This window comes from Uloborus diversus, chromosome 1 (assembly GCF_026930045.1).
Source record: "Uloborus diversus isolate 005 chromosome 1, Udiv.v.3.1, whole genome shotgun sequence".
Classification (NCBI taxonomy): domain Eukaryota; kingdom Metazoa; phylum Arthropoda; class Arachnida; order Araneae; family Uloboridae; genus Uloborus; species Uloborus diversus.
This window is the reverse complement of record NC_072731.1, coordinates 42,526,462-42,546,085: the sequence shown is the minus strand read 5'-3', so window position 1 is coordinate 42,546,085 and position 19,624 is coordinate 42,526,462. Positions and strand designations below refer to the sequence as shown.

Sequence of the window (19,624 nt, the reverse complement as noted above, 5' to 3'; positions counted from 1 at the left end):
TATCCCTTTTCTTGCAGAGGCATTGATGAAAAGAATCAACTGAGTTTCCTTTCTTTCTTATTTCACTAAATGTTACCCAAAGGCGAAATTCATCAATCAAAGCTTAATATCTTTCCAGCTCGCCCAACTGTATTTTTTCACGTTTCCTTTAAAATGATTGAACTTTTGTGCATGTGAAATGAAAAATGATCGCCACACTATGGATAGATTCTACTGTTTCTTTAAGCGATTCCTGTCTTAAAGATAACATCAGCATAACGATTTGCCGCAATGTCATCTTCAAAGTCTTTGAGAAAAAGATTTCTGACTTTGAGACTTTATGACATCAAAGATTTTCTACTAAAAAAATTAGTTTCATATTTTTGCAATTTATAATACTTTAACTCATTTTTATGGAGAAAATATATTTGAATCTCAAGCAAATCATTAATTATTTCTGACAAAAGCTAAGAAAATTGCAAATCCTTTATATGATGTAAGAATACCAATGCAGATATGTTTTGAAGAAATCTGAATTATTGACTTACTTGTAGAACAACCCTATTTTCAGGATTGCCAAGCCATATATTAACCCATTAATGCCGGTTTCGAAAAAAACAATAAATTGTGATAATTTTATTAGTATTTATTTATTTTATGTCTAGTAAGTGCATTATATACAAATTTAATTTTTCCCGTTAAATTTTCTATTTTATTTTTATGGTAGATTTTTCTACCAACCGGCGTTTGTATGGTGTAAGCACATTTTGTTTGCAAATTTTACATTTATTGTTTGATTGCAATAATTGCATTGATTACCACTTATAATTATTTATAATTGTAGAATATTACTTACACTTACATAAAAGAGTTTTCTAATTACAATTTCATTTATTTCAAAAGAAAAAAGAAATGTGTTCATTTTGTAAAATAAAATTTTTTGAAATATGAACTTGAAAAAATCGTTACTAAAATTTCAAATTGAATATATTTTTAACCGAATATTTATGCATCACAATCTTCTCGGAATGAATAGCGAATCTTTTTTTCAAAAAGTCTGGAACATTCGCCATTCTTTTACAGCACTTTGCAGAAATTCCCCCCCCCCCAAAAAAGTGACCTCCACATTTTTTTTTTTTTTGCAACAATTTCTAATACCGTATTCTTCTACGGATCAAAAAGGTCTATCCGACAGATGCACTTGCTATGTGTTTCAATAGCTACGATATTGGAATAATAAAATTATTTTTCTCAAAAGCATCTCATTTACTGCTTGATTCACATCATGTCCTGAATACTTTATTGCTTGTAATTGCTACTGCAGTACTGCCGTTCCATTTTACAGCATCATCTTTATTGCAGCATTACCACATGCTGTTCTTGGTTGATTGTGTGTGTATTTCTTCATTTCATTTCTTGAACCCAATGGAACATACATTTGTATACTCTTTCAATGTATAAGTTGAAAGAATATCATTTAGCACAGGAATAAAAGTAAAAAATTGCCCATAATGGCATGCGTTTCCTCTGGTACTTAGGTTCTTATTATTTTTCCATACTATACCAATATACTATACAAATACTATACCAATACTAATATTTTATGCTATACCAATTCGTCTAGGTGACGCAATATGGTACCGAAAAAAATAAAAGTCTGTATTAAGAGAATAACACCCACAGCTTATATTCAAATCTAATCGAATTTACTCTTATCAGCCTTTTGCGTCCATGACGTCCATAATAAATTAACAACACTACTAAAATACTTAAAAAATCTTTTAAAAATATCACTTATTTGTACAAATTTTAGATTAAACACTTCATTTGCCCGAAGCAAGACAGTGACTACATATTCGCCGGTTGGTACAATTTTCTACCATTGAAAGTAAAAGAGAATTCATAACACGAAACAAAGATAAAAACAACGTTTTAAAAGTATATCTGAATCAAATACACTGTTACAATTATGGTACAATTTTTAAACTTTTTTGAAATTACTAAAATACATGCAAAACTTGCATTTTACTTTTTGACGGAAGACGAATGCTTTTGAAGTTATGATTTATTCAAGTTTTAAGCCTACTGTTACGACCGTTTTTAACAAAGATACAGTAAACATATTTTTTCCCCTTTTTGTGATTATTTACTATGTAAAATGTACAGCTATTGGGGAGATAGCATCATGTGAGGACGAATTATAATTTTTTTCCCGGTTGGTATATTTTTGTACCAACCGGCATGAATGGGTTAAGAAAACTGCATAGTAATTTAAAAAACCCGCTAGATTTGCTTTGTTAATATTTGAATTTTGAATTTGTAAATTTTATTTTCATATGAAAAACAAAATTCTACAAATGTAGTTACATGTGTGAAACTTTTCATTTAGAAACAATAATGAATGCTCATTAAATACTGTAACATTGCAAAGCATTATGTGCTTTATATTTATAAACTCAATTTAAATAAGATGCATCTTTTTGCTATTATTTATTAAACAGTATTAAATGCTTGTTTTATGTACGTAAATATTAAAAACATCTCACGTTGGGGAAGAAACTCTTATAAACATCTTTTAATGTGTATTTTTTTAATGCCAAATTTTACCTTTCAATACCGAGTCGTTGGACTTCATACCATATCATCTTAAAATACGTGTGATTTGAAACATTTTAGCATAATAGGACAAACCAGTTTCTTCAAATGCCTGTGTCTGATATTTAGGAAAATGTAAATCTTTACTTCAGTGCTTACAAAAGCTTGACAAATCTAAATTTCATCAGCAAATAGTAGCTTCAAATTTCAAGAAACATTTTGCTGAATTTTGGCAGTACTCTCAAACGTTTTGTTTACTCCCACTTAGTGCAGTGAAACCTGTGTAATTTTACCACATGCGGTGCACTACTTTAGTGGTCAACTTAAACAGGTAGTCAACTTACAGAGGTTGATTTATATGATAAGGTGCGTGAAAAAAGCGGTCAGCTTAGACAGGTGGTCAACTTACAAGGGTGGTCAACTTCACAGGTTTTACTGCAGTTGCAAAATCGTCCACAAAGTCGGATCTCAGATAGAAGTGAACGAACTAATCCTCGCAACGATGGTGTTTTCTTATTATGAGGGTTACGCAATAATGTTTTCTTCATTACTGCCAGTGAAATGTGAATCAACATTCCCAATGTAAGATGTCTAATGATGCCTTTACAAACAATCACAAAGATTTCGCAAAACAGCTGATCAGGAGCAAGAGATTCAGTGGGAGGAGTATCATTAATTTTAGGATGCTACACTTGTACGTGGTGCAGACCAATATTTTTGTACAAAGAAAAACTATATTTGCTTTTAGAACAAAAAAAGTATCCAGTTAAGATATGAGAACTATTTTTTTATTGGTCCCTTTGATATCCAAAGATTGTGACTATAACTAGAGACTATAACTAACATTTTAAAAAGATTAATACGAGGAAATATCACACCACTATTCTACAAAAATTTACATTGTGGAGTGTCATCACGCAGTGTAGATCTCGCAATGTGTTCATTTCTACCACACTTACTGCTCGTATTTTCACTGAATTTTTCATTGAACAGTGTTACGATCAAGTTGTGAGGTAAATATATTTTCGCAAGGTAACGTGAGCCAGTCGGACTCCCATTGATCGTGCTACACTATGCAGCCTATTTCGGATTTTTTACTGAAAGTCCAGTTTGCCTCCTATGAACAGCTATGGAAAGGTATTCGTTATCAATTTTAAAAGGGAGGGTTGCAAGGAATTTTTATGGCATACTGACCCAAGTGGCAGAATATTAGCTGGGAAACCATTGAAAAACTCATTTAATATTTGTCGTACCAACATTTCATAACGAAACTAAGCAGAACAAATCGTGCATATGAAAACATACGGTCTTCAATTTTTAGTCATGAGATAAAAATGCATATCACGACATATCTTACGATTCTACAATTTTCAATGCAGTACGACTTTTCCCTCCATGCAACATTTTGAGGCATTTTTAAAGCTAATAAATGTGATTTTAACAACTCCTTCTTCTCCATTCGGTATGGAATGCTTTAAGTTGGTTAAACTTTGTTTTTTAATTTTCTCGCCAGTTTCGCCGACACTTCACATTTCCTCCCCCCTTTCTTATATCAAAGAGTATGATTGAAACTTTGAAACAGGAAGAACACATTTTTTTGTCGGCGAAACTAGGGATAAACCTCTTTTTTAAGTTTGGCATGTTTCTATTGATGAATTTATTCCCTGTAAAGCAAAAATGTCATCAGTTGAGAATATTGTTAATTGTGATGTTGCGTGCAGATTTGTACAACTATCGTTATACAGCAAATAAAGTATCTCTGTATTTTACCAGAAGAGAAGCATATACCAAGATGGTAAAATGATGAAATAGATAATTCCTGAACTATGGCCATGGTGAAGTGGTATGATCTTGATATCGTCTCTGAAGAACATTTCAAAAATAAAAAACATAATATTTAGATCAGTTTTTTGAGCAATTATTTACGAAAAACGTATCTATGGGAGGGTGGGAGGGTGGCCCAAAACAGGTCGGTAAACGAAGAACGATCGAAAGTTAGTTTTTTGCTTGCTATTGTAACAATTTTGATTTATTTTCTGGAAGGGATCTTGAAATTCAAAATAAAACGTGATTCTTGAAATATTTTATACCCAATATTTATTTATTTTCAGACATTACAAACACTAGAACATCCCGCTTTGCCTTACCAAGGGGTCCAGCACGAGTAAGCCGTTCGGGTAAAGCGGGTAAACTTAACTATTTGATTTGGTACATTTATCAGTCAAATATGAAGTAAATGGTTAAACCAATTGACTAGCTAACTGCCAGTATTAAAAAATATAAAGTTATACTTATCGAATTTAAATTAAAAATCTAAGTTGGCACGTTATTTTGTAAACCATGAATAAATAATTGATTAAATCAATGGACTAGCAAATTACCATCATAAAAATACCTTTTTTTAAGTTATATTTATCCTATTTAAACAGAAAATTTACGTTAGCACATTTGCCAACAAAAGGTATAGCAAGCGGGTATACCCGCATTTCCCTACCCACTTTTTCCGAAAGCACGGCTTTTATTTCAAAAAATGTAACCTTAAATTAATAATTGAAAAAAAAAAGAAAAAAAACGGAATGACTATCTTAGTCTGTAGGTGGGTGATGTTAGAATAATGTAATATTATTGACAAAAAAAAGCTGGTCTTGGAATAATTACAAGTTACATACCTTCAGCTTTTTAAATGTATTATTTTTAGTATTTTAAACCTGGTTACGCTAGACCGCTTCACCACTGCTTTGCTGGGACTGATTGAAACTCGGCGGTATTCGGGTAAACACGACATACGTACGCATCGCCGCTTGCACACCATGCGGTGGCTTACAGCTGCCAACCCGCTTTGGGCAACATATCCACTTTGGGCCACCCTCCCTTTGATGTGTATGAAGATAAACCAGAAATACAGCATATGGAAATAAAATACCTTCACGTAAAACACTCGCACAGAATTTTCTTCTCTATTGAATCTCAAGCTCTTTTCCTTTTAGACGCAACAAAACATCCTCTTAAAATAAAACTTTAAAAACATAATGTATTTCAACGTATGAGGAAAATCAAGTACATTCAGCTTTATGCCTTCTTTAGTCGATGCTTCTGATTATTTTAAAAATCGAAACGTGTTTAAAATTCAAGAATGGAAATTAAACTGCAATTCTTTGAATTCACGTCGTATGAAAAGAATCGAAGGGAAGACGTTTAAAAACTTTTACTAAAAGTTTTGATAATTCTGCAGCAAAAGGAATAAACGACAACGTTTCATTGTTGTCAGGTAGAGGACGGAGATGTTGTAAAATAAATGCACCCTTACAGTCTACTTTATTTATGTGATGACATCATCACATTCACCGTCCCAACATTCCTGACATTTTTCTGAGGGAGGAACCAGGAGAAAAGAAAATGTGTCAGGAAGTTGTAAAATCTTGTTCGGAGCATAACTGCATTTGCCTGACACATTATTTGAAAATACGCTCCTAAACCTGATGCAAAAGTTTACAATTTTTCGGATTAGTTCAAAAATAAGAGTTCGGAGAAGTAAAGCAAATTTCAAATGAAAATGAATTTGACTCAATATATAATTTCATGCTTTTTGATGATTGAAGTTTTTTGGATAAATTTGATATTGTGTGCAAATATTTCCTTTTTTTTAGTCTTGAATAAGTGTGGTCTTAAGTAAGATTTTAGTTTTATGCAGTGCTTTTGGAGATAACATTTAGTAATTATTTCATTCTTTCAAACTTCATGTATTTCTATATAGACATTTTATTTATATAATTTGTAGTTATTAATCAGTTTGGAGAATACAACAAATAACAAATTGTAGAGTGTGTATGCTTACGTTTTAGCGTATTGAAGAATAATTAATAAGAATAAACAGTTTGAGAAATACAGATTAGTTTCCATGTTTAATCTTCCACACATGAACTTATGCTTATGATGTACACGATGTAATGTAAAAGAAAGAAATCCATGAGATAAAAAATGGCATAAAAAGGTAGCTCAAAGAGTATCTGAGTTTCTGTTAGACTACGAATAAGAAACTCATTACAAATTTTTACAAAGTCATAACACTAGATAAAAAACGTTAATGTTCTAACCACCAACAGTTTTGGTACTGTAGATAGAAAATTTTCAAAAGGATTGAACAAAAGACATTTATAGTACTAACCAATGACGTCAAGTGAGACAAAATGACTCATCTTTGGAACTGTGCTGACTTGGCACTCGTAAACACCTCCGTCTTTTCTCTGAGGATATTTCACTTGAAGGGTCCAGTCATCTGAGTTTTCCAAATGAATTGTCTGGAACCTCTGGTCACTTGTGTAAGTAAACCTTCCTACTGTCAACACATGAAGATCTTTACGGCGGATCCAAGAAACCTGAAATGAACGTAATGTGAATTTAGTTGCACAATCTGTTCAATAAAACATGTGATCTATATTTAAAATTTTAAGAAATAGGTTAGTGTACATTTAAGCTAACAGTTCAGGGAAAGTTTTATGTAAAAAAATAAATGCTTTGTTAAATTTGATATCATTTGTTCTTTATTTGTATTTTTAATCTGAAGAAACATTTTAGAACATTTATTGATTATTTTCGCACTTTTGTTCTGAAAAAACATTTTTTTTTTGTCTTAAAGCAACCACTTAAAATAATTGAAAGTAAATAAAAGTTGAATGGAGTTGATACGATTCAAATAACTAATTAAAAATAACACAATCAAAAATAAACAAACTCAAGCAAAGTAAAAAATGACTGGTATAAGAATGGTTAAACAAGAATGATTTTCTATTATCTCAAGATAGAAAAAAAATCAGTTTTTACAAAAGTATAATAAAAAAGAAGTGTTTTTAAAAATGTATTAAGCATATACAAAAATTAAAGTATATTTTTAGAGATACACAATCACACCACGTGAAATATGTTTCCCGAAAAATGTTTATGCGTGAGGATTCCAAGTGATAACGGTGGCTTACTGAGTCAACGTAGCCCAGCTCATTTTAGTGGCCTCAGTCCGAGAAATACCCTTTAAATATATTTTTCGGAAGGATTTTAAAACGTAGGTTTTGTCCCCGGCTTTAAATTACAACTTTTCTGTCAGCTTCGTTTCCTACAACTTCTGGACGAATTAAACGTGCCTAGGGAATAGTCTTTCGCATTGTGATAAATTTTATTTATGTTAAATCATAACAAACCTTTTTAGAAATGCACAATAACCGCACAGTTTGCTGAAGACTTAGATGTCACGTTAGAGGACAATTTGGTATTTAACAACAGTTCAAAATTAAGTAAAGACATCATTTAGATAGATTTTTTTGGCCCAACGAATTGTTATATAAAGTATTGAAGATAATAGAGCATAGTATCACCTGTGATAAACATTTTTTCATAAGGTTTTTTGTATGATATTTAATAAAACTAGCGTTCATTCTTTTGAAAGTAAACACAACGATAACTCAATTTTATGTTTTAAAAACACATTAATTTTGACGCCAAAATACTTTATAACAGCTGTTGTACATAGTCACAAGAGCTATTTGTCTCAACACTGCAATTACTACGGTAAATTTCTTTGTATCCCTTCTCCTTCTGGAATGAATTAAATATTATAATTTATACAGAACAAAAATCTTTTGAGGCTGAAGTAGTCTGAAACTTTTTTTTTATTCATGATTAAATTAAAGCTCTTTAGAGAGAAAACTGTAAAATTCCGAGAGGGTTTTTCCTTTATTTTTCTCATTATATATTTTACATTATTTTGCCGAAATATCGAATGCTTACGTACACATCGTAGATAAATGCGTTAATGATAACTATATATATTTCAGTTTATTATTACAAATATAGTATAAATATATTTAATTACATAAATACCATTCTGTGTAGTAATTTTATCCCAGAAAAAACCGAAATAAAATTTACTAGCAAAACCCCAATAAGAAAAAAGTATGGAAATGAAAATAAAATAATTAGATGTGAAGGATAGAATAAAATTATCTCTTATCCATATAATAGAATTAGTTTATCAATTTTTGATGATGGAATTAAACTACTAAGCCAACTTATTCTTAACTGCATTGCCACGTAACAAATAAATTTCTGTTTTCCAAACGTAACATTAATACGATGAACATCTGATTTAGTTTGTCCAAAAAATATATTGACCAACATTACGCAGCAATATTGAAAAGCTATGTTGTTAAGCGATTTTTGTTTACCACCACAAAAAGATTAACTTATATGTGCAGAAAGAAATACAATTTGCAGAAGGAAGGAAAGAAAAACAAGGTTACACTGAACATTTATTAGACTTTTACTGAAGGAAAAGCATCATTAGTTTAGATAAAGAACCTCTTTTTGAAAAAAACATACAACAAACCGCAGGCTTTCGACTAACGAACGAAGGGAAATAAAGATAATGCTTTGAGACATAGTGAACTGTTTTCTGAAAATATTTAACTGTTTTTCGTTAGATATTTTGTTGAAAGAAAACATCTTTCTACCAGAGGGTTAAAGTGATTTTACCTGTAATATTTTTGCTCCACGTATTTTGTTTTAAAACGTATTACCAATAATCTTAGTACATTGTAGATATTTTTCTTCCATTTATATATCATTCTTTATTATTTCAATGTTCTTCTTTGACTGATATTTTCGAAATTTAAGTTTAAAGTACTTTTCAACTAGTAAGTTCGAGAAGATTCGTCAGAAAAGTGATTAAAAAGGCAAATATATTCGTTAACGCTCACTATATATCTGTGAATAAAATTAAATGTGCAAACCTTCGGATGAGATACTCGACCCATATTATTTTAATCCTATTGAAAACCTCTTATTAGCACAGAGAAAAACTAACTAAACAGATAACTAAACTGAATCCGAGAACATGACTTTGATGTTTCAACTTAGCATGAAATTAGCACCAGCACGCAAAAAATATTTTAAGAGTAACGTTAATGGACATTTTTCAAACTTTACTCCTACCGCTATTTCTTCAAAAGGATTACATTATCAAGATGAATAAAAAATGACTCCTATGATACTTTTTTGAATTTAATGCGTTTTTTTTAAATTTTTTATTTCTTTGGCAATTATATTGCTTTTTAATTTCAAATAATAAAGTTTTCGTAACTCAAAACAAGAATAGCTTGTGTTGCCAAACAATAATTTATACAAGCATTGGATCGCAAAACAAGTAATCAGAGCATATAGAGATGCGATTGCTCATGCAGGCATGTCCATCGAGTGAGAGGGGGTGAGGAATTTAAAAAAAAAAAAGAACATTGCACCGTTTCTTTTTTTCTGTTAACCTATGCAGCTCATAAGTGCTTTCTTCTTATTTTTTCCCCTTAATTTTGAGTTTACCTGGGTTACGCAATATCAGCTAACCATATTGAATTTTCAACGCGCATGCCTAATATTTGATAAAAATCTTTTCAACCAACTCTCGTTCAGCCGCTACATTCTTTGTCTACTGAAAAACTTTTCTTTTTTTAATAATAAAAGAAAGATTTTCTCTAAAGTCTTCAAACGTGGATCTTTTACGGGATAAAAACTTCTGTAACTTCAGAAAATAAAGTATCACAATGCTGATGAAGACTCTACGTCACCTACAACCGCAACGTAGCACTAAATACTCATTTGACTACTAGGGTTGGATTGAGTGAGACTGTCCTAGACGACTTAACCAGATATACAAATAGAATTGATTGGTAGGTTGATGCTGGAATATTTATGCGATCAGAACATAGTTTTCATGCATACCATTAATAACACACATTTATGTATTTACACATATTTATGTAGTCGATACAATTAATTGTATCAATTACGATCAGTCAATCAGTTTAATGAACAAAAAAGGCATGCATGATTTTTCTGATGTTACAAAACGTCCTCAACGGCATACTATAAATTCTAAAAACGTAAAAGGAGTTCTTTGCTGCTAACTCTTACTGAGTTGCATAAATAATTAATGTTTACTTTTTTTTTTGTTTGACTTGAGTAGGCAATATATAGGATTAACGACGAAATGACAAAAAATTAAACCAGTAAAGATCCATTTTAAAATATTCGTATCTTTAACAAAAGGATAGGGTCACACTTGAACGTTATATACGTTTTGCAAATAATATTTCAACCATTCGTGGTTATGAGGTTTGTATTTATTCATGTATTGCATATTCTATCGACAGAAAAACGTTTGTATTGATATGTTTTGGAAAAAAGTCCAAAATGAATTGATAGACAGCTAAAATTGACTGTCGGTCACACATCCTGAAAAAAAAAAAAAAAAAAAAAAAAAAAAAAAAAAAAAAAAAAAACTAGTGACAAAGGATTCAAGGTTGATTAAATGGTGAAATCCGAGTAACAATGTTTTCTCTCTATATAAACATTTCTTTCTTTTCACAGAAATGTGAAACGAGTTTTTGAAAAATACGTTCTGCTTTCTTTCACATTTGGAGAAAAAAAAAAAAAAAACTCGAGTATAATTTTATTGAAGAAATCAAGTATACGCGTACTTAAAAAATATATCACATAGCTTAAAAGAAACCGATTAACCCTTTCTTAATGTATGTTTGCATACATTCTGTTCCAATAGTTGTGTCTGTATATTAAATTATGCTCCTCTAAATTGTGGTCCGTACACTACAGTCGCAGTTAAGTTTATGTAATTGTTTTTTCCCCAATGCTTCGGAGTTTTTTTTTTTATTTTTTTATTTGGAAATATTTTTTAATATCATCGGTATGGTAATTTTAAGACTCAAAAACTGGCATTTGTATAGTTATAACTTATAATTTATAATAACGTTAAATGCCGTAAACCAAGCAATATAGCAATTATTTTTAATCAAAAGACGTAGACCTTTTTGAGAGTAACAAACTCCTCAGTTTTTGTGGTCAAAATTATTTTGAGACTGAAGAAAGTTGTACACTAAAACAAGATAAGTTAAGATGTTTGGATGTTAGTGTTGGAGAGGAGTTTGAGCTAGAAGCTTAATCCTTTCAATTTACGAGAATCTCTCAAGCGTCCCATACAGAGACGCATTAACTCGTTAAAGGTTCCACTGGCATTATAACTGGCGCCACCGACTTCTGCTTCTTCTGTCTGAATTGACTTCTGCCACGTGATCTTTCCTTTCCTGGAATTAAGAATATTTTTGTGAGGTGGGAAGGAACATCTAATTTTATCCAACTTAAGAGAGTTGGAACTTTATGACCCTTTTGGGTTCCGTTTTGTAAGTGCAACGTGTCAACCTTTTGTTCGGGCTGAGTTTTAGCAGAAGGCATAATTGTAGGAAAAGTTGAAGCTTCAAAACGTTGCTAAAAGTAAAGAAGATTAAAGCATTGAAGTGGAAAAACTGGAAAGTGTTGTTATAATATTAGAATATCTCTCTCATACGGTCCAGTTGATAAGAGTCAATACTGATATAATATAATGCAGAAAAAAGAAACTTTCCGAAACAATTTTTCCTGAGTTTTGACACATTTTTTAACTACTTACTGCAAGCGAAAAAAAAAACACGCGATCAAGAACAAGTAGCAGAAATTCAATCAAAATGTTAGAATGAGGTAAGCATTGTAAAGTTAAATAGTTAGCAAGTAAGATAATAAATAAATAGATAGAATCACGGGACGCGGGACCTTCCCGGCAGCCAAGAAAACCAAACGTCAGCAGCCAACAAAAGCAAACCCACCGCCAAGACAGACGAAAGAAAATAAACGCGACTAAGAACAGTTTACATGACAGAACAAGTTGGGGTTTTCTGGGTTTTCCACCCCTCTGTATCTCACTCCCATGAAGACCCTTGGAGTTAATTTTTTTATACTCAATTTCTAGTAGCCCCTGATGACGTAAACCAAAATGCAATCCTCAGGACCATCAGGGGGAGGAGGAATTCAAGTTAGAAAATTGCTGTTAAAAACAGTTTTCGCTTTCTTTGACAGGGCTGCAGCCCAGACGAGAAGAGGAATCGAGCTGAAATTCCGCACACACATTCCTTGTGCCCTACTGATGCGCCTTTTGTGCCATTTGCCCCCCCCCTTTGTTTTTACTCCCCCCCCCCAAATTATCTTCCCGGGGTTTTGTAGCAGCCCACCGGGGGGCTATGGTAATGATATTTTGTATACATATTTTTGGGAAACCATTGAGAACATGAACAAAAATTCAACGCCCAAAGACATCATGGGCTGGAGTAATTAAAGTTTGAAAGTCACTAATTTTCCCTAAATTCATATGTACTTACTCTCAGCTAATAGGGTTTGTTAATCTCTGACTGCAATTCCAAGGCTAGAACAGACTTAAGATCTAACAGTTATTCAAAAGTTGTCTTAGGAAATGAAATTCAATCAAGACTAATAAAACTGATTAAACGATTGTAACTAGATGTCAAATCGTGGATATCACAAATTTGCCAGAGCGACTGCGCATGAACGCGGACTTAATCTCATTGGTTTTAAGATTCCATGTTGTTTGTTTATATTTAAGTAGAGGAACAAATTAATGAATGCCATTAGAATACAGTCCCTCCCTCCTTCCCAGTTTCAGCGATACGAAATTTCCTTCCCTCCTGTTTTCCAGTTTTGATATATTTAAAGGGAAAGAAATGTTAAATGTCGCCGAAACTGGGGTTAAACCATTAGAATATTTTTCGTGACATATTATATGTAACTGTACGTATATGCAAATGATACATCTAACATCATAATTGAAAGCGAAAAATAGCACTTATTTATTGGTTTGCTTATTTTCTAAATTAATGCATTTTTCACAAACATAACACATTATAAATTGAAAATATATGAAATATGTGTGTGTATATCCGTGTTTTGCAGTAATTTGTAACCAGACAAAATTTTGCAATTAATTTAAGCAAGACTTTTCAAATGAGCCAAGTCCGCGCTCATGCGCAGTCGCTGTGGCAAATTTGATATCCGCGATTTGACGTTGAGTACAGTTGCATATACATCTTTTGACACATTCAAATTTAAAATATTTAATGACTTTCTTTTTTTATTGCTTGGTCATAACATACGTTATTTGTCTTTTTAATGAACTTTTAACAGAACTAGGTATTAAACAAGACAAAGAATTTCATCAATAGAAAGATAAATCACCCAACGATTGCAATTATTTTATAAAACGTAAAATAATCCACGACTTAAGAAAATAAGTCATTAAATAAAAACTGAAAAGCTAAAAAAGCTAAATTAAAATAACCCGCAAGCTGTAAAGCGTAAAAAAAAAACACCATCTTGAAAATGTTGAATAATCCGTCAAATAAATTTCAATATAGTGTATTACGAAGTTGTAAAATGTACTTGAAAACAATATAATTTAAAATATAATATTTATTATCCACGCAGTTTTCTTTACAACAGAGAGGATACAAGGATTGCAATAAAATTTAAACGGCCCAATTATCGCCAAACAAAAACAATATCTTACTGGGCAGAAAATAACATGACCTAAAATTAAGCTTGTCATTATTGATCCTTAAAATACAAAACAACGTTGTTTTAATTGAAAATGTATGACTCCAAATTCTCAATTCTAAAAATGCAGACAAATGAATAATATCAATGCAAAAAGATGTAATATCTCAGCAAAAACAACCCTGCTGTAAAAAATTGACCGCCAAGAAAACATTCCCCGCAAAAATGAAGCTTTGATCCTAAACTTAAAAACCCTCAGCCTTAAAAAGTCATGATTGCAGAATACCCGCCAAAGGTTCCCATGAAAGCAGTTTACCCGCCAAATATCTGCCAAACTATTATCCTCCCTGTTCTTCTCTTTCATCACACCTACTTCCGTTAGAACCTCCTCCCACCTTCTGCTCCTCAAAAATATGGATAGATCCTTTAAATTGTCTATCTTGTTTGGCTGGTATCTTTTTGATAACCAAGCAACCACCTCACTTAGAAAAGCTTTACTTTAAAGAAAGCTATTGACAAAAAAGTATTTTTCTTCAGAATATGTAAAAAGCAATTGTGAAGATTCTTATGCTAGAAATAAATATGTTATCACAGCAACGGCATTTTTAATGCTAAGAGCATTCTTTAGATTCTATGGAAGTCTACAGCTATACCAAAACGTTTTATTAAGAAAAAAAATATTTTCATATATGTTTCCTTTGCTAATTGCATTGGTATATCATAATACTACTGCTACTTAAGGATACGGTAACATTAAAAACTCTTAGTAGATGATTAGCTTTCAAACTCAAGTGATGATTTAGTGAACAACTTTTTCTCCTTTTTAAAAGTGTTGCCATAACTTTAATAAGGATATATGAAAGAAGGAAATACTTGGTAATACCTGCATGGGCAAAAAACTATTAACTGTCAATTTTATAGAAATAAATAAGAATCAAACGATGAAAATATAAATCTTTATATTTTGTTTAAAAACGAAAAAAAAAATCAATAAAAACAATTGAAATAAAATATTAAAATAATATAGTATTAAAATAAAATGATAAAAAAGGAAAAGTTTGAAAAAGAGACATGTAAAGGGGGCGGGGTAAAATTTGATTGAAGAAAGGAAAACGAAATAGTCAGATTTATACGCACACTTTTTGTAATTATCAGATCCGTAAATTAAGCTTATAATATTTTGGAGTGTTTTGTGTACTTGTAACTCTCTTGTTTATAATTGTATCTATATACTGAACATGAAACCTTGAAGAGGAATAATTTTTTATGTTACACATTTTGTTAAAGAGAATCAACCATGTAAAAAAGTTAGTTAACGGTCAGTATTTATAATTTCAATTATTGCTTCTGATTGAAAGTTGCATTTTGAGCTTAAATGCTTAAATTACATTAAAAAAAAAGTTTTTGAGCTGTATTTAAAAGGTAACAGTTTTATTTGTACTGTTTTATATTTCCAAATGTTTTGTCATACAACATGCATTACGTTTGGACAAGATATAGAGACAAAAAATGTAACCTATTTAATTTTAATACTAAAAACAAATCATTTATTGCTCTATTCAGCAAGTAATTAAACTTAATTTGTAATTAAATTTTAGAAATGCACACCTACAAAAATTCTGGTTTATGTTACACTTCAATATTTAAATTATCGTACAGTAGGTTTGCGGCTGAGTTCTCGAATTGTTTCTGATTCTTCACACATTCCAACGTTACACTAGTACAAAGAAGTATCAGACAGCTGCTTAAGTGCTTAATATCATTAAGCCCTAGTGTAAAGCATGCAGAGCACGCGTATCCCCGGTTATTCTTACATTAAGGATATGCAGGATAATTTTCTCTAATTCAAACTGAATCCGTGATGTGATTTCAGAAATCATTAAGGCAGCTGTTACGCTGGTCGACTTAATGAGCCATTTTGGTGTCTGCATTGAGCGATCGAGACATTAAAGTAATTAGTTTTAAATGTTAAAATCAGGCTGTGCGAGGAATTAATTTGAGAAAAAAGTTCATCTCATTGCAGTGGAATTCATTAAAGTTAGCATGAAGTTGAAAACAATAAAGCTATTTATTTTTACTTATTGCAAAGCGTTGTCCTAAACAGATTCAAATTGCTTCGAGTTATGCATAAATGATATTTGAATTACGGAAATAAGATAAATAATATAGCACGTGTCATAAAAAATTAAAATACATATGGGGCAGTGAAAAGTGAAGGCGTGAAAGTGGACATTTTTAATTTTTCAATAAAACGCGTTCAAATTTCTGGCCCTCAGTTTTCTACATCATGCTGTATAGCAGCACCTACCAGGACTACTAGTACTAACTTCTGCCCCAAAACAGAGGAGAGGTTGGACATACATTTTCACTGGTTATTTCTAGATATTTAATTTTAGCTCTTACATCTCTTTGCTTGTCACGGTTTTGAATGAGAAAAACCTCGCCTTATGCAATGAATTACTCGTTTTGAACCTCCTAATTTCGGAATTTTATGAAATTAATAGCATTTAATTGGCGTGGTAAAAGTTTCTACCTAGTAATCAAAACAGGTGCAATTTTTTCTCTGCATAACAATTGATGTATGAAAACGTACATTGCAGCAGTAATTTAATTACGTACACCCACACATGAATATATATATATATATATATATATATATATATATATATATATAGTTTATAATGGGTATATCATTTAATTCCTTGCAGATCTTCATACTCAAGGGAACCAAAATGACGCAAAATAGGATTTAGCATTTTGCTTGACATCTATTTAGTACAGGGAATTGTTTCTGACGTTAATGTACATGTATTTTCTTCTTACTCTGCAGAGAAGATTTGTCCTGCAAAAGAGAGATAATTTGATGAGGCAGAGAGTACGTTCGCTTCTTTTATTGCGTTGTACTTAGCGTAAAAGCCTGTTATCAGTTTGTATGCACATCACAGCAGAGAGTCTATCACTTGAAGAAACGGAAAGACCTTTGAGTGTCTCAATCAATTAACACAGAATAAATTTATTAATGGTAGAATGGTTGCAAGCTAAGCGCTATGAAAGAGAATAAACATTGTTTGGCGAAAAGTACTTTTATGTATAAATAAATCTATTAGGAATCTACGGATACATCTATTACGCTACTGTGAAGAGAGTCCAGTAATTCAGTAATAATTTTCGAAAACAATCTTACTCTTCTCTTTAGTCAATTACTTCGTAGCTCAATAAACTATTACACAGGAAAACTTTCATTTTCTAAAAACTTTTAAGTTTGAATTTGGAACACAACTTCATTCAAATTTAACTAGAATTTCATAACGTTAAATGCATAAAAGTATTATACTGCAGTTTTATTCAAAATTTGAAACTATGCTCACTTTGGAAATGTTATAATTTTATAGAACTTTTTTCAGTACGTATCTTTCAGCTTGACATTTAGAATTCAGAGAAAGGCAGTAATGATCTAATTTATGTTAATAAATCTATGGTTTTAAAAGTAAAACCATGGTTAATAAAGTTAACAAAAACAAAACAAAAAAAATGTTCCAAAAATCAACAGCAAATTATATAAAGCTTAATGCCTATATAATTTTCGTTTTTTCAGTAGTACGTATTTCTACTAATTATTTTTGTGACATAGATAAATCGTTAAATGCTTTACGATTTTTTTCAATAAAGAACTGAGTTTCTTAACTTTTTGAAAAACTATGTGATGAAAAAAATCAATTGAAACCTTTATCGAAGCAGGATAAAAAAAATTTTAATCTTTATCTGTTGCTAATGCTCGCTATTATTATTTTCGCTTTGTACACTTCAGCTATTACAAACAAACCAATGTTTTTTTTTTTTTTAATTCTGAGTTGAATCTAGTTTAAAGTTCTCTAGTGAAATCTAGTTGATGCAAAGCAAAAAAAAAAAGATGAATACGTATTTATTTACGCATAAATAACAACATGAACGTAATCTATTGCAAGGTGTGCCGTTTTTAGTTTTCTGTGTGAGTTTGCGTGTTTTTTCTCTCCTTTTCTCTGGGAATAGTAAGAAATGGTGCATGGGGATACATTTTTTTTGTCACTTTCATGAATAAGAATAAAATAGTAACATTGATCATAATATTATATTCAGTCTTCTGGGATTAGTACCATTTGAGTTTCAAATTGAGCTTAGATAAATTAATACGTTATCTTACTCTATCAAACAGATCAGCTTTTTCATTGATTGTCTTTCATTACATTTGAAACCCTATGATCGCGAGTCTTATTTTTAAAATCAGGAAATGTGATTGCGTAAACGAAGAACTCTGCAATTAGTGAGTAACAAATTTATTTTTGATTCCTTTTTGCGGAAGTGTTTTCTGCAGGTAAAATTTTTAATAGCGATTTTAGGTAAGACGTTTTATGATATGAGTAAAAATATGACTCATATAATTTAAGGGCAAATTAAAAGTTTCACTGGATGCTTTTAAAAGCCCTTGGAAGCTCCAGTGAAATATTGTAAATATTACAATCTACTATTATTGTAAATATAGCTTATTGTAGTCCGTGCAAGGAAAAACAATTGTGAATTTCACTTGATGGACGGTAACCATTTTATCTATAAAATATTCCGTTTACATTCATGATTAAGTTGCGTTATACCATAGTTTGCAAATGAAAAGGCGTTTATTTTTCATGGCGCTAGTTTTGGTTTCTTTACTAATAATAAAGCTCTAAGTCCCTCTGTCTGGATGTCTGGATCTCTGTGACGCGAATAGTGCCTAGATCGTTCGGCCAATTTCCATGAAATTTGGCACAAAGTTAGCTTGTAACATGGAAGTGTGCACCTCGAAGCGATTTTTCGAAAATTCTATTTTCTTCTTTTTCTATTCCAATTTTAAGAACATTTTCCGGAGCAAAATTGTCATAAGATGGACGAGTAAATTACGAAATTATCATGACGTGGAATGGGAGAGCGAATGAACATAGCCAATTGACGAGAAATTCGTTATTCATTATTTGTAAATATACAAGCGAACCGAATGACCTTTTAATTTTCAACTACGAGCAAAGCCGTACGGGTAACACTAGTATTAAAATAAAATACTATTCTTTAAGGGTATATTATTTATTAAAATATATATTAAATGCTAGAGAAGTTGGAAATAACAATTAAGTTACCATCGACAATTTTGTTTCTTTATAATATAATTTTCTCGAGAAAACATGTGAGTAATTGCTTAATATAAATCTAATAGAATAATTTTTGAAAACGTTACAAAAATCATAATTCCTTTTTTTCTGAATGTGGCTCCCAATTTCCATCAAAGCTAAGAAAAATGGAAAACAAACCGAAACAACTTCTATTTAATACGAATCGACCACATCCCATCAGGCAACCAATAATTTCTTGTTGAAAGCATTCCTCAGCACGTAAGACGTAATTTCTTTACCCAACTTCAAAAGCTATTTTACGGAAATATGCAAGGATGTTTTCAAAGCGAAATATTTCCAACAGCACGTTGCGAATGTACAACGGAAATTTATAAGTGTCGACTTTATTTATGCAAATGACAAATGAAAATCATCTTTTCGTATTGTCGTCACGTTTTCCGTATGTTTGAAATGCAAAGGCATGGCTTAAGATAACT

General features: G+C 31.2%; 1 protein-coding gene across 1 annotated transcript in view; it reads right to left on the bottom strand.

Annotated features, from left to right (window-relative positions):
- Positions 1–19,624, bottom strand: part of LOC129229476 (lachesin-like) — a 453,429-nt gene that overhangs the window by 23,105 nt on the left and 410,700 nt on the right. The window contains exon 3 of the mRNA XM_054863793.1: positions 6,740–6,950. Coding sequence (XP_054719768.1) covers positions 6,740–6,950 — 211 coding nt within the window. The remainder of the gene's footprint in view (positions 1–6,739; positions 6,951–19,624) is intronic.